Source organism: Rana temporaria, chromosome 9 (assembly GCF_905171775.1).
Source record: "Rana temporaria chromosome 9, aRanTem1.1, whole genome shotgun sequence".
NCBI lineage: Eukaryota > Metazoa > Chordata > Amphibia > Anura > Ranidae > Rana > Rana temporaria.
Window position 1 is genome coordinate 31,287,253 of NC_053497.1, and position 15,311 is coordinate 31,302,563.

Here is a 15,311-nt window from a genome sequence, read left to right on the forward strand (position 1 = left end):
GAGCGAGAGACTGAACAGGCAGTGGGACACAGCGGTGTATAAAAACGCACTATTTATGTAGGTGATGCTTTTCTTTTTCTTTTTTTTTGATTGGCTTAAGCCCCAGTGCAAATATTGCCAACATTTATCCAGAAGTGATCATCAACAGCCACAGAATTTTCCTTAAATTGTAACTATAGCCAAAACTTGTTTTATTTTGAATAGAGATTAGAACATCAGTTTTATTGTGATCTGTGCTACCGGGGAGATTCACCCCATTTGTTCACCGTTATCATCAAAAGTGAAGAAAATCACCAATTTTGGTTTCACACCAGAACATTAAGAGGGGTAATCCTCCAATGGGGACATTAGTTCGGGTGACCTTGGGATTCATACTTCCTGTTTTGGCTATGGTACAGGAAGTGAAGGTGAATCTCCTCTATGGACACAGATGGCAAAAAATAAAAATAAAATAAAAAAGAGGAGACTGACAGGGCTTTGGATTCCCCTTACGCAATGCAAAAGGCATGCTGTGTATTGCCAGTTACCTCTTTAATAAGGAGATTATGCAATTTTCCTGAATTTACAATACATTTATTTTTTTTATTGAAAAGGGAATGTATTGTAAATTCAGGAAAATTGCATAACCTCCTTAATAAGAGGCAACACACAGCACACCTTTTGCATTTCTCAATGGAATCCAAACCCCTGTCAGTTCCAACTGCCTCCAGAGCTATTACCTACATTAATCCCATCATCTTCAGTGAACAGAAGCAAAATGACTTGTGAAGTCCATCTGTAAGGGACATCTTCATTACAGGTGCTGAGAACATGTGGAGACCCAAAACACTGAGACAATCTCACCAATGGATTCTTGGAATAGCAGAAACCTACACAAGTCAAACCACCCAAAACAAGAGGAGCTGGCTTTTAGTCACACAATTCATCCCCACCACTAGAGTATGAATCACAAGATACAAATTTTCATGTCAAACACGGAAGAAAGGTGTTAAAGCCAAACTGAAGTTACACTGTAACAGCAAGCAGGCAGGCTTTTATTGCAGAAGGGGGCATGTAATGTCTTCTGCAATAAAAAAAGGCCCCTACCTGCTCGCCGTCTTCTCACATGCGGCTCAGCCTTAAGCGTCAGGCTGATTTCTGTGTGCTGAAATGACAGCCTCCCGCGCACACGCAGGAGTAATTCATCCGATGCCAGCCAATGAAGACAGCTAAAGACCAGCACACAGGAGAAGATGCCGACGCAAGACCGCTGGAAAGGGGAGTATTGAGTTCTTTAGTTCCGCTTTAAATATGTAGTTGCTCACTTAGCATAAGAATCACTTTCTGGAGCTCCCCAGCCTTCACACTCAGGTAGAGCTGCCGAGAGTTGTAGCGGATCTTCTTCCTGCGATCTCTCTTTTGCTGAGCTAAACTGAAAAGACAAGGCAGTTATTACTCTCATCATTCACACAAGAAAAACAATGTAAATGGGTAAAGTTGAAAAAAAAAAAAAAAAGGTGTGAAAATAAAGAAAAAGATAGAGAGGGGTGAATAAAGAAAGCGTTTACAAACACAAAAAGGGTTCTCATACTTGTCAGTCTCTTGGGTCGCCAAGGCTTTTTGCAGTGCGTCACGTGCAGGACCAGGTGGCAAACCAGCGGCGCTGAGAGACGCTCCTGATGGAAGGACGATAGAAGGCCCTGGAGTCTCCCCATTGATATCAAGATAGTCCTCTACAATTGAACGTTTGCCATCCCCCATACCACTCATTCGGGCGCTAAAAGCAGAAAGTCCGTCAAAGCTCAAAAAGTTTATTTTCTTAACTGGTAAGGAGTAGCAGAATCTACAATTTAGAACTTAAAAAAGGTGTTGTAAAAGTTCAAATACAAAAAAACAAACAAAAAAAAAACAAACGTCATTACTTACCTCCACTGTGCAGCTCGTTTTGCACAGTGGCCCCAATCCTCGTCTTCTGGAGTCCCTCGGCGGCTGTTTCGGCTCCTCCCTGCAAGAGCCAACACCCTTCATGGCAAACTCTCTCCTGAGGGGGTTAGCTTGTGGGCCCGTGATACAGCAGGTGGCGATAGCAGCCGACTGTATCACCTGGCACCGCCCCCCCATTGATGAGATTGACAGCAGCGGGAGCCAATGGCTGCACTACTATCAATCTCCAACGAAGAGCAGAGAAAAGCCTGAAGACAGGGGCGAGTAGCCAGCGCGTTCACGACGTCTGACTTTCGAGGGCTCAGGTAAGTAAACCGGAGGGGCTTGTAAGCATCAGATGTTTTTTCACCTTAATGATGCATTAAGGTGGAAAAAAAAAAAATGCGAAGCTTTACAACCCCCTTTAAAAAACTGCTTGTAAAGATAACAATGGATTTAATGCTTTTTCACAGACTCTGGTTATTCCAATATTTATGGGCCCATTGTCATTTAAATAACGCTAAAGTTATTGTTTAACTTTATTCTTCTGAGAGTTTAGATATACCGGTAATCTATGTGTAGGTGCTTTTATATGCATCAATCTACTATGAAAACTTTCAGCAGATGAACAGATTGCACTTATATGCAAATGTAGCATTTAATACCATTTAAAAGAGGTTATAAAAGGCAGAAGTTTTTTTTATCTTAATGCATTCTACAGGGAGTGCAGAATTATTAGGCAAATGAGTATTTTGACCACATCATCCTCTTTATGCATGTTGTCTTACTCCAAGCTGTATAGGCTCGAAAGCCTACTACCAATTAAGCATATTAGGTGATGTGCATCTCTGTAATGAGAAGGTGTGTGGTCTAATGACATCAACACCCTATATCAGGTGTGCATAATTATTAGGCAATTTCCTTTTCTTTGGCAAAATGGGCCAAAAGAAGGACTTGACAGGCTCAGAAAAGTCAAAAATAGTGAGAAATCTTGCAGAGGGATGCAGCACTCTTAAAATTGCAAAGCTTCTGAAGCGTGATCATCGAACAATCAAGCGTTTCATTCAAAATAGTCAACAGAGTCGCAAGAAGCGTGTGGAAAAACCAAGGCGCAAAATAACTGCCCATGAACTGAGAAGTCAAGCGTGCAGCTGCCAAGATGCCACTTGCCACCAGTTTGGCCATATTTCAGAGCTGCAACATCACTGGAGTGCCCAAAGGCACAAGGTGTGCAATACTCAGAGACATGGCCAAGGTAAGAAAGGCTGAAAGACGACCACCACTGAACAAGACACACAAGCTGAAACGTCAAGACTGGGCCAAGAAATATCTCAAGACTGATTTTTCTAAGGTTTTATGGACTGATGAAATGAGAGAGAGTCTTGATGGGCCAGATGGATGGGCCGTGGCTGGATTGGTAAAGGGCAGAGAGCTCCAGTCCGACTCAGACGCCAGCAAGGTGGAGGTGGAGTACTGGTTTGGGCTGGTATCATCAAAGATGAGCTTGTGGGGCCTTTTCGGGTTGAGGATGGAGTCAAGCTCAACTCCCAGTCCTACTGCCAGTTTCTGGAAGACACCTTCTTCAAGCAGTGGTACAGGAAGAAGTCTGCATCCTTCAAGAAAAACATGATTTTCATGCAGGACAATGCTCCATCACACACGTCCAAGTACTCCACAGCGTGGCTGGCAAGAAAGGGTATAAAAGAAGAAAAACTAATGACATGGCCTCCTTGTTCACCTGATCTGAACCCCATTGAGAACATGTGGTCCATCATCAAATGTGAGATTTACAAGGAGGGAAAACAGTACACCTCTCTGAACAGTGTCTGGGAGGCTGTGGTTGCTGCTGCACGCAATGTTGATGGTGAACAGATCAAAACACTGACAGAATCCATGGATGGCAGGCTTTTGAGTGTCCTTGCAAAGAAAGGTGGCTATATTGGTCACTTATTTGTTTTTGTTTTGTTTTTGAATGTCAGAAATGTATATTTGTGAATGTTGAGATGTTATATTGGTTTCACTGGTAAAAATAAACAAATGAAATGGGTATATATTTTTTTTTGTTAAGTTGCCTAATAATTATGCACAGTAATAGTCACCTGCACACACAGATATCCCCCTAAAATAGCTAAAACTAAAAACAAAACTAAAAACTACTTCCAAAAATATTCAGCTTTGATATTAATGAGTTTTTTGGGTTCATTGAGAACATGGTTGTTGTTCAATAATAAAATTAATCCTCAAAAATACAACTTGCCTAATAATTCTGCACTCCCTGTATGCATCAAGATAAAAAGCCTTCCGTTTGCAGCAGCCCCCTAATACCTAACTTAGCCCCATCTCAATCCAGTGATGTGCACTAGAGACTCGGCTGTCCAGGACTCTCCCTCATTGGCTGAGACAGCAGCAAAGCGCCATTGGCTCCCACTGCTGTCAAAGTCATTGAGTCAATGAGGGGGAGAGAGAGGTGGGGCCGCGGCTCTGTGTACGATTGGACACACTGGGCTGCGGTTCAGCTTGGGTGCCCCCACACAGAATGGCTCCAGTGAGCGAGCAAAGACCACCGGCAGGGGACCCAAAAAGAAGAAAATCTAGGCTGCTCTGTGCAAAACCATTGCACACAGAGCTGGCAAGTAGAACATGTTTTTTTTTTTTTTTAATAAAGAACATTTTCTTTAGAATAACCTTAAAATGCATTTGTAATATTTTTTCAACTACAAAATAACTTTAAAATGTCATTTTTTTTACATAAATATGATGTAAGGAAAATAGTCAACACACTATGATATGATTCGCCTGCCCACTTACATGCCAGAAGAATGTCAGCACTAAGAGGATTTTTAAGAAAAGGCATGATTGTATGCATGGAAAACTATCCTCACCTGGGCTGTGTGGTGTCAGCCCTTCCAGGGGCACTGCCATCATGCGGGGGTGGTGCAGGTACTGGGATTGGTGTGTCCGCCTTTGCAATGGTAATCTGCTCCGCTTCTGAGGCATCTTCCCCACAGTGAGGGCAGAAGATAACTCCATTCAGAGGAGAGACACAGGCCCTGTGAAAGCGATGATTTATCCTGAAGTCAGGATGACACTCCAAGAATGTTCCCTGTAGAAGACAAATATGTGAGTATATTCTGTACATTACACATACCCCTGGCAGAGGTGGTCACATTCATCACTAGGTACTTACACTGGTGCAGAAATAGCCACAGCCTGGGCAGCAATGATGTTTGACCATGCGGGCGCGGTGGTTTTCACAGAGCACCATAAGAGGGACCCTACTTGATGGACGCATTGTCTCACGTTTAGTAATGGGAGCATTGCAACCGCTCAGCTAGAGAAATTAAAAAAGGAAGACAAACTTAAAGAGATCTGATGTTTTTACTTCAACCTCCCTCTGTCGGGCAGAATAGATTTTGCTATTCCTATACTATAAAATAAAAAAATAAAAATACAGTTATCTGGCTTACTAAGGATGAGTTCTGGCGTGTTCGCACATACCACATGCAGAGCCCGCCAGGAAGTCAGCGCCGCACTAATCACAGGCAGGGAGACATTTCCTGATCTCTGCAGCTGAGCATCGGGACTGTTAGGTGGACTGTCCACTCTCATATATATGTCTCCCTGCCTGTGATTAGCACAGCGCAGTGCCGACTTCCTGTGGGGCTCTGCATGTGGTATGTGCGAACACGCCGGAGCTCATCCTTACCGCTTACCCTCTACTGGTACAGTATACAGGTAACCTTACCTCTCCATCTATGCTCTCAGTAGCCATACACATATTATTGGCCTGCTCGCACACCCTCTCCACACTGGGAGCTTCCATACGGCAGCTGCACAAAGGCAGTTCCTCAAAACGTTCAGTGTCCATGGAGCTTGATTCGTTACACACACCTGAGAGAAGATACCAAGGTCAACCGAGTGCATAAAGAACAGTGCAATGCACAGAAGACATAATGGAAAAAAAGTTCAGCAACAGCCACCGGATCAGTGAAGAGGAAATTCCAGGGATTGATGCAAGCTTTGGTGCAGGGTGGGGGGATATAAGTGAAGATGTAGCACTGACATGCACAGCAGCAAGTGAATGTTAGGTGACTGGGTAAAAAAAATGTACCTGTGTGGTTGGGAGACAGAGCCCCCTCGCTGGGCAGATCCAAGGATCCCAGAGGCACCTCTGTGTACTCACTTTGTGATCCCCCAACGGAAGGGACAGCTAAAAGAGCGGGGCAACAAGTAGGGCGGTAGATCTGTGACTAGGATGGAAACAACCGGTTTTGCCTACTGCCCTTATAAACCTGTTCCAACCCCCTCAACCAATTTATAAAAGGAACTTCACCCTGCTGCAGTTTTCACAAGTCAACCTTTAAAAAAACGTTCAAAGTCACCCTTGGCACCTACTTCCACAGCACAGTAGCCAGAAGCTACCTTCTCTGCATTCTGTAACGGCATGTCCCAGCTGATAGGCAGCTCAGCCAGCCAATCACAAAACAGCTCTAAGGGTTCTGTCAACCACCATGGGGAAGGCTGTGAAGGATAAGCTTTTAGATGTTATAGAAGAATTCTGCAGCTTGGTGGAGAACCATTAACCCAGTATATCTCTGTACTTCTGCTAGCCCTTCCAAACACACTACGACTGTGAACCTCATTTACATTAGCCACACCCCCTTCCAGTATAAGAAAAACTGCTGTATTAGGCCCCCTCGGCTTATCAAACAATTCAGTTATATTTGTAAATCAGAAAGCGTCAACTCTAGCTTTTGGACATCTCACATTTTTTATTTACTTGAAAAAAAAAGAAAAAAAAAAAAAAACACTTAAAGCTGAACTCTAGGCAATAAAAAAAGAAAAAAAAATGTAATCATGTTATTTATTCAAAAAGTCAGACTGTATTTTTACAAAGAATGCTGTGAAAGTGCTTCAATTTGTCTTTGACTCCAACATCAAACATCTAGAAAGATTAAAAGTGCATGAACAGTGCCCTGAAAAAATAGGTTTAGTCTTGAATTCCTTGCAAGTAAGGTCCATAAAGACATGTATAAGTGAGTTTGGGGTGGCGGAACTTGACTGGCCTGCAGTCCTATCCTCAACCCAAAAGAAAACCTTTGGGATGAATTAGAGCAGAGACTGCAAGCCAGGCCTTCTCGTCTAACATCAGTGCCTGACCTCACAAATGCACTTTTGGAATAATAGTCAAACATTCCCATAAACACACTCCTAAACCTTGTGTTAAAAAAGCATTAAAGTTTGTGTAAAGGCAGGAGTCCCAATACTTTTGGAAATATAGTGAGAGTATAATAATTTTATATAAATAAAATGGTACAACCAGTGTGTGCCCACACAGAGGATTTGCAAGCAGGCTGTTCATTCAATCACACCGTTTTGCGCTGTATGCCCCTACAGCTTCCTCTTTTCCTCAAAAGATGATTGCTTCATCTATAACACTAGCTATTCCATGGACCTTATATAGATTTTTAATTTATGATATTTGTGGCGCTGCATATTGATTTACCGTATTTTCCGCACCATAAGACACACTTGCACACCCCCCCCCCCCCCCCGAAATAGGGGGGAAAATGTCTCTGCATCTTATGGTGCGAATATATGACAGGCTCTGCCCCTCACGGCCGTTGGCACCGCCCCCCCACCGCCAATGTTCCCCGCCGGAAGAGAGACAGGAGGGAGCGCGGACAGACAACCATACCCCCCGTGGGGGCCAGGTAATCTGACAGTGCCCGACAAAAGACAGAGCATTCGGCCGCTCTTCTGTCAGGCAGATGAGATAACATAAGGTCACCCTGCATTTATGGCAATGGTCACTCTGCAGGTCACCCTGCATTTATGGCAATGGTCACTCTGCAGGTCACCCTGCATTTATGGCAATGGTCACTCTGCAGGTCACCCTGCATTTATGGCAATGGTCACTCTGCAGGTCACCCTGCATTTATGGCAATGGTCAGGCGGCATTTCATGGGCACTGGAAAATATTTTAGTACACCATTTGGTTCAGAATATTTTTTTTCTTGGTTTTCCTCCTCTAAAACCTAGGTGCGTCTTATGGTCAGGTGCGTCCTATGGATCGAAAAATACGGCATATAGTCACTGTTGAGATTTGTGCAATAACCGTTTGCTTGCAAGCTGCATGTTCCTATTAGTGTATTACATATGGATTTCAGCCATGTAATTTGCCTAGAGTTCAGCCTTAAAAAAAAAAAGGGGGAAAAAGGGGGGGGGGGGGGTAACCTTGGATATAATCAGGTTAGGAATAGAGCTCAGACTCCTCTTGCCTCAAGCCACTAGCAAACATGATACCGGTCTTGTGGTAGTGCTTGAAAGTCTTATCACAAAAACACCTCTATATAAAAAAATAAAAAAAATTCAGCCCAAAGAAATCCAGGCACTGTAGAAGAGGGTTTCTCCACTATAATACTTATACTTTCCCTGGAAACTCCCTAAAACATTTGAAACTAAATCCACCTGACCACTTTCCCCATCCCCTAAGTTTCCCTATCCAAGCCTCTGCTTTCTCCTGTCCTCACCTGGGCCAGGTTTCTCTCGGTCTCTCCTCTTCCTTTTCCTTGTTGGTTTGAGCCAGGCCTTCTCCATCTTCCATTTCTTCTTACTCTTCTTTTTTAGACTGCTCGTACTCTGTACAGAAAGGAACAGAGTAGAGCTAATATCAGTCTGGGAATACCAAGGAGCAGGTGTCACATCATTCTGAAGCAGAAATCTCACATCACTACTTACTCTCTCTGACTGGTTCCCAGAACCATCCTCTTCCTCCTCCTCGTCTTCCTGTTGACAGCAAGAAGAGTCAGTATGCAGCTAAAAATGGATGCTCCTCCAGCTTCCTAATTCTAACTGCACTCACCTTACTGTCGCTGTCCCCTTGTTCCTCTACTGACAGGCTGTCATAAAACAGGCTGAATTCTGCTCCAACATCTGGCTCCCAGTCTTCCACTTCTGCCCCATCCAGGTCCCGGGACGATCCAGGCGCAGATGAAGCCACTAAGGGATCCTTAATAAGCAAAACAAATAAAAACATTGGTAATGCAGCCTGCACACACTTTTTTTTGCATGTCCCTGCGCTACACAAATTATGTATTTCACCGTCAATGGCGCCCCAAAAGCGGCAAACAAGATGCACAAAAAAAAGAAAAGAAATGCCCCTTTAATGCACAAAGATCAAAAAATAAAATGAAAAAATACAGTAAAACCTTGATTTGAGACTAACTTGGTTTGAGAGTGTTTTACAAAACAAGCAACATTTTTAATACATTTTGTCTTGATATAAGAGTAGCGTCACGTCACAACAGAGTATAAAAGAGAAGAGAGGAGCCTCTAAGTGTAGCAATATGGTTACATTCAATGAAGGTACAACATTTTGAAACTCACATGGTTGATGACTAACAGACACATCCAAGTATGCAGGAATCTGGGGTAAAGCCATCCATAGACCATCCTCTGCACCACCATTGATGTCGTTCCCTTCCATGAGCGGCTCAAGCCTTGCTTTCAGATCGCTCTACTGCAGGGTAGTCTTCCCGGTCACGGAGGCGATTCAGTTTGCATGTGCCGCGCTATATAAGTTTTTCATTCATTCATTCAATTGCAGACTGATAGCGGTGAGAGCTGGCAGTGAGGTTGGTCTATTTGGATCGCTTTACCCCGGATCCCTGCATACTTAGATGTGCCTCTTTTAATCATCAACCATGCGAGTAACCTTCAATAAATGTAAACATATTGCTACACTTAGAGGCGTCTCTTCTCTTTTATACTCTGTAGCTCCTGCTGGATTTTGCTTCTAATCCCCTTGTGGATGGACATTTTATGGTTACACAACCTATCACATTGCTATAATCTTTTTATATGGACTATAGACTGAAGGACCTTTGAATAAATGGTGGTAAAACAAATCATTTGAGTTTCCATTATTTCCTATGGAAAAATTTGCTTCGATATACAAGTGCTTTGGATTACAAGCATGCTTCCGGAACGAATTATGCTCGCAATCCAAGGGCGTACTGTACTTGAACTTCCTTGCTGCATTTTCCGCACGTAGGGTAGCCCTCTGAAATGAATGAGCAGACCTAAAGACTGATTTACAAGTATTGCCTTTGGTCTCCCTGCGGCTGTGCCTCTGTGTGGAAGTGGCCATCTTGTAGGGGCAGGGCTTTTGCCTCTTTGTCCTAACCTCACTTTACATCCCAGCGATGGGGATTATTGAAGACTATTCTAAGATTTCGACAATGAAATGGGGAATACAATGGAGAAGGGATGGATCGCTGTCAGTTGCTGTCTGTATCCACACTGGGGGGAAAATTTACTTCCTGTCCTTCTGACCCTGGCCCACAGAACAGAAGCGGCTAGAGAGCGCTCCAAGAGAGAATTGGAGGACATGTTCACATGGTTGTCAGCTAATCATATGTTTAATAGGGTGTCTGGTCCTCAATAAAAAAAAAGATGGGATGGGGTAAATCTGTGATCACATAACCCCTAAAAGCTTTTTATTAGACTACATAATTTTAGAGCCGACAGTCGGCTTTCTTTTAAAAGCAATCCTAGCAGCCAACTAGATGTTGGATCAGTTTTACAAGCTACGGGAGAGGACTTTCTCCACCTTCCGCGGTTTTCCACGGATCTCCCGTCCCACTTGGAGCCCTGATTGACCCAGCCGGCGCTTCCACCGGCTAGTCAGAGGCAAACAGAGGCGGATCTAGGATATACAGTCATGCTTGAAATTGTCGGCACCCCAGGAATTTTTGCAGAAAATCAAGTATTTCTCACAGAAAAGTATTGCAGTAACACATGTTTTGCTATACACATGTGTATTGCCTTTGTGTGTATTGGAACAAAACAAAACAAAACAAAAAAAAAAAAGGAGGAAAAAAGCAAAATTGGACATAATGTCACAAAAAACTCCAATAATGGGCTGGTCAAAGTTCTTGGCACCCTTAACCTAATATTTGGTTGCACACCCTTTGCAAAAAAAAATAACTGAAATCAGTTGCTTCCTATAACCATCAATAAGCTTCTTACACCTCTCACCCGGAACTTTGGACCACTCTTACTTTGCAAACTGCTCCAGGTCTCTTATTGGAAGGGCGCCTTTTCTCAACAGTAATTTTAAGATCTCTCCACAGGTGTTCATGGGATTTAGATCTGGACTCATTGCTGGCCACTTTAGAACTCTCCAGCGCTTTCTTGCCATCCGTTTCTGGGTGCTTTTTGACGTACGTTTGGGGTCATTGTCCTGCCGGAAGACCCAAGATCTCGGACGCGAACCCAACTTTCCGACACTGGGCTCTACAGTGCGAACCAAAATCTTTTGGTAATCCTCAGGATTTCATGATGCCTTGCACACATTCAAGGCACCCAGTGCCAGAGGCAGAAAAACAACCCCAAAACATTGAACCTCCACCATATTTCACAGTAGGTACTGTGTTCTTCTCTTTGTAGGCCTCATTCCGTTTTCAGTAAACAGTAGAATGATGTGCTTTACCAAAAAGCTCTATCTTGGTCTCATCTGTCCACAAGACGTTTTCCCAGAAGGATTTTGGCTTACTTAAGTACATTTTGGCAAACTGTAGTCTTACTTTTTTATATCTGTGTCAACAGTGAGGTCCTCCTGGGTCTTCTGCCATAGCGTTTAATTTAATTTAAATGTCGGCGGATAGTTTACGCTGACACTGATGCTCCCTGAGCCTGCAGGACAGCTTGAATTTCTTTGGAACTTGTTTGGGGCTGCTTATCCACCATCCGGACTATCCTGCGTTGCAACCTTTCATCAATTTTTCTCTTCCATCCACGCCCAGAGAGATTAGCTACAGTGCCATGGGTTGCAAACTTCTTGATAATGTTGCACACTATGGACAAAAGCAAATCTAGATCTCTGGAGATGGACTTGTAACCTTGAGAGTGTTGATATTTTTCCTCAATTTTGGTTCTCTAGTCCTCAAGACAGTTCTCTTCTCCTCTTTTTGTCCATGCTTAGTATGGCACACACAGACACACAATGCCAAGACTAAGTGAACTTCTCTTCTTTTTATCTGCTTTCAGGTGTGATTTTTATATTGCCCACACCTGTTACTTGCCCCAGGTGAGTTTAAAAGGAGCATCTCATGCTTGAAACAATCTTATTTATGCACAATTTTGAAAGGGTGCCAAGAATTTTGAGCAGCCCGTCTTTGGAGTTGTGTGATATTATGTCCAATTTGCTTTTTTTCCCCCTCCCTTTTTTTTTTGTTTTGTTCCAATACACACAAAAGGGAATTAACATGTGTATAGCAAAACATGCGTTACTGCAATACTTTTCTGTGAGAAATACTTGATTTTCTGCAAAAATTCCTGGGGTGCCAACAATTTCGAGCATGACTGTAGGAACGCAGAAGTAATGAGCATAAATCACTTCCAGTTACCCAGATGTAAACAGTGCCATTTTTAAAAATGAAAAGCATTTGATTATATTGATCTTGGTGTTTTGAATGCTTTTAATGGCAGGGAGGGATCTGGGGTCTTATAGATCCCAAATCTCTCCATAAAAAATAAAAGTAAAAAACAATAAAAGCCATTAAAAAAAACAATCATTTTAAAGCACCCCTATCCCCCCTGCTCACACGCAAAGGCGAATGCACGCGTTGGTCCCACGTACGCCACAAAAGGCCTGGGGGTCAAGTTGCTCAATTTTCAAATTGTGTTGACAGAACAGCATTGTGTGCCGAGATGCAGCAACAAACGCGTGCTGCAATGTAAGAGCTCAGAAATATTCCACAGATGCAAGCTCCACGTTTCAAAAGCACACATAGTGATGGGACAATTACTCTTAGTCAACCAGCCTTCCAACATTCATTACAACTTTCATATTCTCACCTCCCCTTCTTTGGATTTATTGGCGAGTGTATCAGAGCTCTGGGTCCTCTTCTGTGTAGAATCTGGGGAGAAAAACACAACCATCATAAAACGGTGCTACAACCATACATGGCTCTCCTCCAGATATGTTAGTGAACTGATCCTTCATACCTGGACTGTCCCTCTTCTGACCATCAGAGTCTTTCTTTTGGATCTGCTTTTCTCCATCAGTCATATGCCCTCCATCCCCCATCTGAAATACAGGAACATGGCTTTATACAAGGACAGAAGAAAAGGAGTTTTCATTCAAAGCCAAAATTCTAGCCAAACAGGTAAACACTCAATTCAAATAGATAAATGTAAACTGTTTTATCTGCCAAAGAACTTGCAATTTTGTTCAGCAACTCTTGATTCCTACATCTCTGCCACAATGCACAGCGAGGCTGTTGACACTATTTTCTGCTTTGGCTTTACATCCTTCTGTATCACCTTCCTCATCATTCGATAAAAAACAGTGTGCTGATGTTGATTTATTGTCCAATGAGCAGACACCAGTTGGAGAAGTGATATGTGGAGCTACAAAGGTGAACCAGAAAAAATAGGTGTCACCTGCCTGACTATTCAGAATTTTGGAGGTGTAAACTACTAGACTGGATAAGCAGGATTATAAATATTTTGGCAGCTTTAAAAGTCCCCTGATAAATTGTAAAGGCATTAAAAACATTCCTACCTGCACCTTGTGTTCACCTGAATAAGAACTGCATTGGTTATATAGCTATAGGTTGGCATTTGTTGCCCTGGTAGCACAGTCTATAGAACAGTAAGCGTGCACATGCTGCTCTCAGAAGTTTCAGTTTGTGCTCAAACATGAGGCACTAAACAGGTTAGTGCATCTCCTTCGTCTACAGTCTGCGAACTGACACTTCCTGTAAAGAAACTACATCTCCCACAATCCCCGGGTCTCTCAGTCAAGTGCTCTTCAGGTGAGAGTTAAAGTGTTACTAAACCCACAACAGTAAAAATCAGTCTGTATATGCAGTAAAGCATGCTTGTTATACTCACTGTGGAACCTAAGGGGTTAATCCTGAAGGTGGCTTTTCAGTATTAGTGGGTGCTGCAGTGACCCTGGGCTGGGAACCGTAGACACTTAATGCAAATAAATGTCACCAGCACACCAAGGATTCCTCAAATGGGTCCAAAGCTTTATTATGTGGTTTTATGGTACATACAAAGGCAACGTTACATTGCCTTTGTATGTACCATGTGACCACATAATAAAGCTTTGGACCCATTTGAGGAATCATTGGTGTGCTGGTGACATTTCTTTGCATTGCTCCTCTAGTGTCATATGACCGAAGGTGACAAAACTACTTACCTAATTTGGATTTTAAACGGAAAGGGGAGCATCAGCGGGTCGGGATTGACCCCATTACAAATTTGCTGCCCATTTGCCCGTACTTGGTAAAGTGACTAACAGTTAAATGCCATACAAAATGTATCTTCTGACTTGTAATAAGAACGCTCATGCTTTTGGGTAGCTTGAGAAGAACAGACCGACAGACAGAGAATATTTAAAAAATAATAGCTGCTCTGTGGGATTTCCTGACACTCACGTTGCCTGCCCGTGGAATGGTCTTTCTGGCACGGTGCACCTTGTCTGCTCCCTCTCTGTTCATATTCAGCAATCTCATGGCCAGGCTCTGTGATGTGTGCGGCATCTTAGCACCTCCAGTCAGGGACATTTTGGCTCTGCTGGACAGTGGTGAAGAGGTCAAGGAAGTCGGTGCTGGGAAAGACTTGGAAGCATGGCCTGGCAGAGAAAACACAAAAGATTTCAGATGACTGACACATATAAAAATAAATTGCTCACAGTCTGTTTTTTAATTTGCACGACAACAGGTGCAAAGAATGAAAGCTACTTCACTGCTGTGATGCAAACCACCTTTACTCTAAAGCAGAATGTTAAATCAGATCCCAGAGCCAGATGGTTCCGACCCCCTATTCCCCCCCCTCCCTCGGCAGATGGCAGGGGAAAACCGCACCTGTGCTCCAGGGCTCTCTGGGGTCCCAAACATATGCACACATGCAGGGGGCAGAGGAAAAGTCTCACCTAGGCAAAAAACTTGGACTTGCAGCATAAATAGACATTTTTCTTTTTTAACAAAATTCTGTATTTGTAAGAGAGGGGGGGGGGATGCAGGATAGCACAACATGATCTTTAGAGTGAAGGTCTGCATTAAAGCAGGACTACTTTCCCGCCTACTCCAACAATGTAACATCCAAAAGACAGAAAAAAAAAAAAATATTTAGTTGGAGCATCACCTCAAAGGGGGCAAAGTATGGATAGCAGTCACTATAGCAACAGGTTGTAAAGGTTTGTTTTTTATTTTCTAAATAGGTTCCTTAAAGCTAGTGCATTGTTGGTTCACTTACCAGAAGGAGGAACAGGAAGTGAGAAATTCAGACAAAGAAAAAAGGGAAATGGAAGGAAAAGGTAAGTGAACCAACAATGCACTAGCTTAAAGGAACCTATTTAGAAAATAAAAAACAAACCTTTACAACCCCTT

The 15,311-nt window shown here is 43.0% G+C and overlaps 1 protein-coding gene across 3 annotated transcripts in view; it reads right to left on the bottom strand.

The window, feature by feature from the left end:
* The window catches only part of EHMT2 (euchromatic histone lysine methyltransferase 2), a 48,279-nt gene that overhangs the window by 25,093 nt on the left and 7,875 nt on the right, over positions 1-15,311 (bottom strand). For 2 of the 3 annotated variants that reach the window (XM_040323069.1, XM_040323071.1), the window contains exons 4-15: positions 14,358-14,554; positions 12,916-12,997; positions 12,766-12,827; positions 8,768-8,914; positions 8,644-8,691; positions 8,436-8,544; positions 6,014-6,112; positions 5,648-5,793; positions 5,090-5,233; positions 4,785-5,005; positions 1,571-1,756; positions 1,305-1,411 (exon numbers count right to left, since the gene is read on the bottom strand). In XM_040323069.1, coding sequence (XP_040179003.1) covers positions 1,305-1,411; positions 1,571-1,756; positions 4,785-5,005; positions 5,090-5,233; positions 5,648-5,793; positions 6,014-6,112; positions 8,436-8,544; positions 8,644-8,691; positions 8,768-8,914; positions 12,766-12,827; positions 12,916-12,997; positions 14,358-14,554 — 1,548 coding nt within the window. The remainder of the gene's footprint in view (positions 1-1,304; positions 1,412-1,570; positions 1,757-4,784; positions 5,006-5,089; positions 5,234-5,647; positions 5,794-6,013; positions 6,113-8,435; positions 8,545-8,643; positions 8,692-8,767; positions 8,915-12,765; positions 12,828-12,915; positions 12,998-14,357; positions 14,555-15,311) is intronic. The other variant, XM_040323070.1, reaches the window with a different exon arrangement.